This window comes from Perca flavescens, chromosome 18 (genome assembly GCF_004354835.1).
Source record: "Perca flavescens isolate YP-PL-M2 chromosome 18, PFLA_1.0, whole genome shotgun sequence".
Lineage (NCBI taxonomy): Eukaryota > Metazoa > Chordata > Actinopteri > Perciformes > Percidae > Perca > Perca flavescens.
The window spans coordinates 15,270,052-15,280,061 of NC_041348.1; the positions used below are offsets into that span (position 1 = coordinate 15,270,052).

A 10,010-nucleotide genomic window follows, 5' to 3' on the forward strand; every position below is an offset into this window, starting at 1 on the left:
TTTGCCCACAATTGTTTTATTACTTGAAAGTCTCTGTTTATCATTTTTGGAGGAACATTTATGGTAATAAAAATGTATGGTGTGCATAACAAAGTGGTGTTATTTAAGCGGGACTTTGGGGAATCTACCAGCATGTTACAAAAGTCCCATTCAGTCCCATTACTAACTTCAATGTCGCTTCAGCACACTGGCTGTAGTAGGACCCCTAGTGGCAGAAACAAAAAATAGCTTAACACAACATTAGATATCAGCTTTGACATAAAAAGTCTATATTTTTAATAACCGATAGGTTGGGGTTAAAGAAGTCATAGTAGAAACAAGGTATTGCACATTTTCTCTGTTTGTGGTAAAGAAAACGTAAATTGATTCACTAAAATGCACCAGAGGATATATTTACCTTTAGTTTCCTCAAGGAGATGGTACCAGTCACCGTGACGTCACATGGCTGCGTGAAGTCAGCAGAGGATAACTAACGCTACCGCAAGCTAGAGCATTTCCCCTTTCAAAATAAAACCTTTTATAACTTAGGAAACAAAACCAGCAGAATTATCAGAATGAATAACAGTAGAGATAAACTGATATGCCTCATGCATGGAAGGTAGTTCCACATGTTACCATAGCAAAGGTGTAATTAATACAATAATTGGGGGATAATGCTTTACGATGGGTGGAGAAAAAATATATTTGCAACAGTTATGCCAGCATCTCTCAAAGTTGTAGAAGTATGTTTTGTTTTGTTCATAGGAGGGGTAATAAATTGCTATATATATGTATGTGTATATATATATATATATATATATATATATATATATATATATATATATATATATATGTATGTATATATATATATGTGTATATATATGTACTGTATGTGTATATATATGTATGTATGTGTATATATATGTATGTATGTGTATATATATATATGTATGTATGTGTATATATATATATTAATATTAGTGGGCACTGTAGCAGTGGCTCTACAGGCCTAAAAGCAGTAGGTTAGTTTGTACTAGCAGTATCATGGTCCAGTTAAAATGTCACCTCTTTGTATCAATCAAACTGAAGCCTTTGGTGGTTGTTAAACTTTGGCTTTTACTCCGGCCTTTTGTATTACTCCTAGAATGTTTCAAGGCATTATCTAGTTTTATTTTGACAGACTGATCCGGAAGCGTTGTAGTTTATTTGTCTGACTTGATAGTGATAGGAGGGAGGCAGCCAGCAAGCTCCGAGCGGGCTTCGGAGGATGTCGACCCCGCTGCGGGGACCAGCTCCGGGCGGGACCCTTGTGTTTCTCGCCCAGTCGTCCCGCACCTGCAGCCCTCTGCACCCATGAAGCCCCCGCTGATGAAGCCCCGAGCTGCCAGAGTGAGGCGGAAAGTGGCCGGAGACAGAAAGCATGTACTGGCGCGTCGGGTTTGCCTGGACGCGGTCGTTTGTGGTTGATCTTGGCCAAAACCAGAGCTTCTCCTCCGGCCTGCTGGGCTCCGATGAGCAGCTCTCGTTGTATGGGTACATCATCGCCTACCCACTGCAGGACTACGGCGGGATAATGTCAGCTTTGGGCTCGGACTCGTGGTGGCGAAAGACGCTGTATTTGACTGGAGGGGCTCTGCTCGCTGCCGCTGCTTATTTGCTGCACGAATTGCTGGCCATCAGGTACCAACAACACAGAGGCAGCCAATGGGAGTCACTGTAGAAGCTGCAGAGCTCATCACCTTCCACACTAAGGCCTCTTGGGCCAGATCAGTGTGAAAACCACAGTGCTGATTCTGTTCATAGTGTCCAACTCTCCCAGGTCTGCTGTATTTTCTCTGGGGTTTTATATTACTTAATGTCGTCAGGCTGGGCGGGGTGAGAGCGGAGTCGGTGAAGAATAAGGAATCGTGATTGTAGGACTGTGATGTAACGAAACCCTCCACCACCCCCATCTCCCTCCTCACAACCACACACATTAGGACATTTCTTCTTTATTGGCTTCTTTTTATTTTTTTTACTGAATATGATATTAGTGGCACGATATTTCTGGCTTGGTTATTCAAAACGTTAATGGCTAATTTCTGTTTGCTGTACAGATTAGTCTGCAGGCCTATTTCAAACCGCTCTTTTGTCATACGAATTGACATTATAGACTATGACAGCGGGTCACTTTAGTTTGTCTATCTCAAGGACGGGGCGACACGATAGGTTCATCTTGTTGATGATAGGTTGACCCCCCCCCCCCCTCCCCTCCACACTCACGTTCGGTGTTTGGTTTCAGTCTAAAGCAGCACTGCAGTTATGTGGGGGGGAAAAAAAACCTCCTAATGTAAACTAACGCCAAAGCCCCAAACATACTAGGTTATGCGATTTTCAACGGGCAGGGAAGGCTGTTGTGAAGTAAATGGAAATGTGATAGATATGAATATATTTATGTTTATTGTTATTCATTATTTATTGGCAGGAATAAAGGGTTTGAGTCTGTTGTCCTTAAAAAAAAAAACTCTGGTTACATGCTGTCCAGGCCTACTGTTGTTGACGAATCACAGGCCCCCACACCAATACTACAACATAGCCAATATCAGAACAAAAGTCATTCACCATTGACGATCAGTGTTTAGCCTTGTTGGGAATATTACAATTATGTTTGAGTAATATGAAGTGTTTTTAGCTCAGCTGACAGCGAGGGGCATTCTGGTGCTTAGGCCAGGTATAGGCTACTAGCTGTCATAAATGCTGGGTCGATGTTGATACGGGAATACAGACTATTTGTTGTGCAGTTATTATTTGGATGGAGTTTATCCCGGCTGGCTGGCCAGTTTTCGGGACATGTTTTTCTTCCTACAAGCGGTTGACTTGGTTCCTTCTGACGTTAAATGTTACACCTCTGTCTCTCACTGTATGCTAGGCTATATTGCACAGTACCGTCATTCGGTTATTGCACCAAAACCAGCCTATTTAGTGTAAGCAGGCGTTTCAGCACCACACTGAATTAGACAGTTCTTCAACTCTGTTTTTACGTTTCAGCACTTCAGATAGTGGACAGCTCTCTCTAATTCTGCATTGTGCTCACGTGAATTTGTTGCCATTTGCTGGCCTGCCCTAGTCCATGAAATAGGCTCCAACAGCATCCATGTGAATGCACCACAAGCTTTCACATGGGTATGATTTATTATTTTGACATTGCAGTTTTTCCTTAGCTGGTATAAATGGCCCAGGGCTGACAATCACTCAGCATAAAGGACCTTGGTTGCAGATCATTGTAGTTTATCATTTGGCACACTGGTGATACTGGTGACACCTTTTTATATATATATATATATATATATATATATATATATATATATATATATATATATATATACATACATACATACATACATACGCACACACACGCACACACACACACGTTTGTTCAGCTCTGTCATTCTGTCCTCGACACAGAAAGGAGGAAGAGCTGGACTCTAAAGATGCCATCATACTCCACCAGTTCTCCAGGCCCAAAACTGGCGTCCCGTCCCTGTCCCCTTTCTGCCTTAAGATGGAGACCTACCTTCGTATGGTGGACCTGCCCTACCAGGTAGAGCTGTGGTGATGTGTCTGCACCACTACTTAATCTGTTTGTCTTTTGTTCTCCTAAGGTGACTCACTAACAGTGTGTTTACAAGTTGAGTGTGAGGATGTTTTGGTCCCCATTTCTTTTTGTTTGTTCTTTTGTTATTAATAATTATGGTCCAACTCTGAGTCTCTGTTGTTACCATCGCTCAGGTTCCTGCAAGGGAGAATAAAATGTTTTGTCTGGATCCACTTTTAATTGAATTCACATGATACCAATTACCAACTGCTTTCTCTATTCAGTATTTTTATTTTGGTATTTTTTTTCTTGAATCTTGTTTCTCTCGCAGAACTACTTTGATGGGAAGCTTTCACCACAGGGAAAGATGCCGTGGATTGAATACAACCAGGAGCAGGTGTCCGGTACCGAATTCATTATCGATTTCCTGGAGGAGAGGCTGGGCGCAAGCCTCAACAAGAGCCTGACGCCGCAGGAGAAGGCCATTTCTCGTGCCATCACCAAAATGGTGGAGGAGCATTTCTACTGGTAAGGGACCAGGGACGTTCAAACTGCATTTTTTTTTTTAAAGATTATTCTTAAAACAATTTTTGTGAAATTTAACTAACTTGTACTCTATTTTTCCACCAGGAACATATTTTGCTTCTTTTTTTTTTATTCTAGTAGTAGTATTTGAATATTAATCCTGAGATGTGTGTGTCTTTGTGTTGCAGGACCATAGCTTACTGTCAGTGGGTGGACAATCTGGAGGAGACCCAGAAGATGCTGTCAGTGAGCGGGCCGCTGAGTGACCTGCTCAGGTGGATCCTGAGTCACTTGACCGGCGGGATCGTCAAGAGGGAGATGTACGGGCACGGCATCGGGCGGTTCTCTGAGGAGGAGGTTTATGCCCTGATGGAGAAGGACATGCGCACCCTGGCCACTCTCCTAGGTGAGAAATCTGGAACAATTTTTATTTTTATTTATAAACAATTATGCTCGTCATTTGGAGCATTTTAAATCTATTATAATATATTTCTTGGACCATTTATGACTGTAGTCTGTATCCAAAGAGATTATTAAGGGTGTTCACTTTGTAATTGTGAGACTTTGTCACAGTTTGTGTTCTACATAGTTTAGCCTGCAGATCAACAGCTTTATTGGCAGAATAGAACTATGGCTTTTCAACGTGTGCCATGGGAACTATAACCAGCGACATCATCTTTGTACATGTCAAATAATAACACAATACTGACCTCCTGTGGTTGAAAGTAGCATTGCAGTTTAGAATCAATATATAACCTCTGGCAGTTTATGGCAGGAGGTGTAGAGAGACAAGAGAGACAGATCCGAGAGCATGCAAGTAGAGCTGTGGTTTGAAGTGGTGCTCGCTAAGGTTAAAGATGCATAACCCTAAAGGCACCAGTTGATCTCTGATGCCTTTTACTTTGTGGCCTGAAATGGATTTTTTCCCTTTCAGTTTTCTCTCATGCGTACATTTTCTATTTAAATGTTTGTAAGCTAGCTGTTTCCCTCTGTTTCCAGTATGTATGTTAAGCTATGCTAACCAGCTTCTGGTTTTATATTCAGCGTACAGACATGATAGAGATTAATTCTCGTATCTAAATCTCAGCAAAAAAAGTGAATAAACGCATTTTCCCAAAAGGTTGAACTATTCCTTTAAGAGGAAAAGTACGTCTCTACATGGATTGTATTTGTGTGTTGTTATTTGACATATTTGATTTTTTTTTCTGTGTGCTGTCTAAGGTGATAAGAAGTATCTTATGGGCTCTAAGCTTTCAACAGTAGACGCTGCAGTGTTCAGTCACCTGGCCCCTGCTATGTGGACGCTACCAGGAACACGGCCGGAGCAGCTGATCAAAGGTAAGATCAGCCATTCACCCATGTTATAAAGAAACATACTGTATTTTCTCCCATCGGGGACAGTTTAAGTTTTATTAGCTGAGATTTTTAGATATCCACCATTAAATCTTCTGCCGTCAATCCAATACAACAAAGAAGGATAACATTTAATTTGTAAGATAATTTGAGATTTGATGTGTTCATTATCACATAAGACAACGACAAAGAAGCTTGTTTTTTGCTTGAAAAATAACTAATTATTATATTAATGATCAAAATCAATGCCAGTTGATTAATCAAGTGTTAGTGTTTTATTCATGAATAGGATTGAATGACATTTTCAGAGCCCCTTACCCATTCTGTCCTCCTCCAGGGGAGCTGATCAACCTGGCCATGTACTGCGAGCGCATCCGCCGGCGATTCTGGCCCGAGTGGTTCGTGGACCTGGAGGACTTCTGCTACAGCAACACCACAGAGGGCAGCGACTCGCAGTCCAAACTCCCCGATCTGGGCCTCTACTCCCGCACGGACACTTTCCAGGACGATACACACACGCACACTTCACACACTGGCACACCAAAGGACCCTCTGTCACCCGACAGCGACCAAACAGGCCACTCGCTGTATGACTCTGACATGGACACGGAGTGCTCTGAAATCGACAAGTGTTGACAAAACATACACGTGTAGTACACACCACATACACGCACACAACATGAGGGAGCTGCATCCCCCCCTACTTCTTTGAACAGAAAATAACGGGGGAGTATTGTTGGTGTCTCCTGTGTCAGTGAAAAGGTTGAGGACGTTGAGGTCTGACTAGCACACTGTGGTGGAGGAATGACTGCAGCAGAGGGAAAGGGAGTGAAACATGGTTTAAAAGTGAAGAAAAGTGACAGATGGAGAGAAGGAGAATGACAAAGCAGAACAATTGCAGTGCAGGGAGAAAAGAGAAGATTGAAAACCAGGAGTAAATGACGCCACTGCTGATAAACTCCTCCACGTTAGTAGACGTCATCTGCAGTCACAACTTCCAGCTGGTCTCACATTGCCGTAACCATGGCAACTAAGTATGTGTGTGACCCCCCGTTGTCCCCGTAGAAACTCGCACCACCCAGCCTTGTGTGTTGTGTGTGTTTTGACTAACTGAACCCTTAACGCCTTGTATTGATATGACATCGACACGTAGGGAACTGTACAGTGATTCATGTGAATGAATTCAATTCAGTGTAAATATATAAATGGATCAGATTTAATAGATTATATATGAGTATAAATAGTATAGATAGCCTGCAAATATAGAATCATCCCCTCTGTCATATGGTGTAAATGCTGTAGGTGTTTCTACTTTGTGTTGCACACAATGACTCAACTTGTCTTGTAGTAGTCTCCACACTGCTGGTCTAGGATCAGTATAAGGAGCCCTTTGACCTCCTGTACTGTATGTATCTGTCTACACAACTGGGATATTACAGTAATGCCTGCTACCCATATTTAAATAGTGCAGTAAAAGTTGATGGAAGATAACGGATATATATGAAACTGCAATTTGCCATAAGCACTTTGAAACTATCATTTGTCTTATTGAGACAATTATTTTGCCAAAACAAACATGTTAGAAGTGTAATGTGACATAATATGTTGTCAGACGCCTGTGTTTTGTCATTGAGGACAGTAGCTTTGGGTCAAATAGACATTTTACATGCATTCAATCCTTGAGAGCGAGTCAAACAATCATGTAGAAATAGATATCCTGAATGAAAGTGCATGGCTGGTACATGCCAATGAAAATCTCCATTTACACTTCACATAGATCAGTTTATCGACATGTTTTTGCTGGCTTATTCATTAAGGTTGATGATGTAGTTTGATTTTTTGGTGCCTCTGGCCAAATCAGCCACACAAAGATGTAGTTGATCCTTTTCAGCAGTTCAGTTGTTATGATGGAAAGTCTATGATTCAAAAGGAAGCAATAACCGAGCAGGCGCAGGATAATGTTATGCTGTAGGCTGCGTGGTGTGTGTGAAGGTTCGGTGCAGGTTTTATGTGTGTTTGTCACTCAGCAAATGCACATAACAACATATTGTGTGTTTTTGAGGTGAGGAATATGGATGCAAGCAAGGGGTATTCTGTCCATGCTGTGCATGGATGATTTACCCTCTGTCTGTAAATGATGGCACACTGGTGTTGTTTCACAGCACAACCATTCCTTTCTAACACACACACACACACACACACACACACACACACACACACACACACACACACACACACACACACACACACACACACACACACACACACACACACACACACACACACACATACACATATACACACACACAGAGAAAGAGAGAGAATTGAAGACATTGTTTTGTTGTATTTTCAAAAATCATCATATTGGCTAAAATATTGTTCCCAAATTCTTTTAACTCTAAAATCCAGCATCAGTCAGGCTTTCCTTGTGAAGATGCTGCTCAAAAAGAAAATGTATGAGTTAGAAATCTGTAGCATTAATATGTAGCATTATATAGTGAAATAAGAATAAACAATATGATATCATAAATCTAACACTTAGCAGAGGGTTAGGTTTTAAGGTCATAGGGGTTAGAAAGACGTCATTACGACTCCGCTGTCATTTGTTGAATAAGACCATGATGTCAATGGCATGATGGTAAAGAATATAATGATGTTTAAATGAAAGCACCATTTTTCTCTGTGTGGCTCCTTCACTGGGTTTAACAAAATAATGTCAAAAACATTAATATGTAAGGCTTCAATTCAAAGCCTTTAGTAAAGAGAGAGAAAAACCTTTATGTGTGTGTGAATTCCAATACAATAACAAAAAAAATGAACTGAAAAATGTCATTCTGTGTCTTAAAACCCCTCGCCTGCATGTCAGATTATCAAAACTGACTCCTAAAGCTGTTTACTTTGTATCAGTGCCAGCATATGACTTATGTTTTTATATAAATTTATTATTTATTTATTTAATGTTGTGTATGTTTATTAATTTTGATGGTGGATGTGATTAAAATGAGGAAACAACAATATTGTTAATAATTGTTTTTTAACTTTTCTTCTTCTGTTTACACATTTTGTCGTCTATGGCTGAGAGTTTATTGATCTGTGTATTAGTGCAATACTGTAGATTCTCGGACTTCCGCTGAACTAACTGCATATTTTCACGTTGTCATTGCTGTAATTGCATGCATGTCCATGTTTTGAGATTTGATGTGATAAATGTTATATTCATATCATAATATCAATGTCATTGTGTTCAAATATTACAGCCCCTCATCTGCTGCACAGTTACTGTCAAAAGTAGAACTTTTTACTCTGCAGAGCTTCAGTTGAAATCATAAAAAAAATACATGAATTATTGAGGTGAAATACCAAACTGGCTGCTAGAGCTCAGATTAGCAAGGTGAGGTCAGCCATCCTGCTGATCAGCTGATGATCGGTGTCCCTCTTGTAAGCTCACCCATTACTGGAAGAACTGTCCTTCCAAATCAGTGTCTGTAAGCAACTTCATCTGTCTCAGTGTACCTCAGCGGTTTGAGGTCAGGGGTTGGGCGTTCAGCCCTGCAGTGTGTGTCGCTCTGTATTGAGATTTCTGCTTGTAGACTGTTAGAAGCCATATTGTCTCGTGGTGTTGCGTGTGTGCTGAAACACTTGTGGAATCTCATCAAACTGTAAATAAGAGAGCCAGGGGGGAAAAAAGTCAAATTAATATGCAAACATGAATTAAAAGAAATTGCTCTGTACTCATTAAAAAAGATTCTTATGAATGTATCATACCTAGAGATAAAAAGCTGTATGACAATGGATTATTCCTAATATTTCATTAAATATAGCTCTGGTATTTTCCTCTTGTTTTGTTTCAGTTATTGTGTTGAAATGGGCCTGCAAAGTCTGCCTAAGGAGAAAAGCTGTGCTCTGTATCAACACTTTGAGCTGGGTATGCTCTGGCATATATCTGTCTCATAATCCCTCTCCCTCTGTGCCTGGTACCACATGACAATACAAAGCCCACCCAATACTGAAGAATTAGCTATCTGCCCTTTTCTTTGTGCTTGTGCTGGAGCACTGGAGAAACGGAGAGAGAGAAAGAGAAAGTCGTGGGAGCACCACTGTAGAGACTTAGCGTGGGTTCGGTGGAGGAAAGGGCATGAAAAGGGAAAGAGACAAACAGTCAAATGATATTTGATGACTTTGGCTGCTTGCATTTCTGTGGCTATTGTGCGGAATCCCTGGGAGATCTCCTTCCACACAGGACAGAGAAGACAATTCAGAAATGACAATGACACCAGAGTATAAATCATCTCTGGTGAGTCAGAGATGGCGTACAGTGTCAGAGTTGGCAGTTGTGTGTGTGCGTGTGTGTGTGTGTGTGTGTGTGTGTGTGTGTGTGTGTGTGTGTGTGTGTGTATGTAAAATATGAATAATGCAGAGGAAGCCTGTACGAGCGTGAGGGCCGGGAGGGGGGCAGATGGTCGCCTGCTGATAGGACAGAATCCAGGCAACAGGGTCCCCCAGAGAGCTGGGTTTAGATCTGGTTTAACACACACACACACACACACGGCTGTTCTCGGTCAAGGGTACATATGATACG

The 10,010-nt window shown here is 41.2% G+C and overlaps 1 protein-coding gene across 1 annotated transcript; it reads left to right on the forward strand.

Moving 5' to 3' along the window:
* The first annotated feature begins 1,245 nt into the window (after nt 1-1,245).
* Nucleotides 1,246-6,126, forward strand: faxca (failed axon connections homolog, metaxin like GST domain containing a). The gene is made up of 6 exons (XM_028605722.1): nt 1,246-1,659; nt 3,424-3,559; nt 3,885-4,081; nt 4,267-4,484; nt 5,300-5,416; nt 5,769-6,126. The coding sequence occupies exons 1-6, from the start codon at nt 1,400-1,402 to the stop codon at nt 6,065-6,067; spliced, it is 1,227 nt and encodes a 408-aa protein (XP_028461523.1). The 5' UTR covers nt 1,246-1,399; the 3' UTR covers nt 6,068-6,126.
* The last annotated feature ends 3,884 nt before the right edge of the window (nt 6,127-10,010 follow it).

What these genes read in the sequence shown, in the direction of transcription:
- faxca (XM_028605722.1), top strand. Translation starts at nt 1,400, where the DNA reads ATGTACTGGCGCGTCGGGTTTGCCTGGACGCGGTCGTTTGTGGTTGAT. An exon ending in TGGTGGACCTGCCCTACCAG is followed by an intron (nt 3,560 to 3,884) that starts GTAGAGCTGTGG and finishes TTTCTCTCGCAG; the next exon opens with AACTACTTTGATGGGAAGCT. An exon ending in CACCCTGGCCACTCTCCTAG is followed by an intron (nt 4,485 to 5,299) that starts GTGAGAAATCTG and finishes GTGCTGTCTAAG; the next exon opens with GTGATAAGAAGTATCTTATG.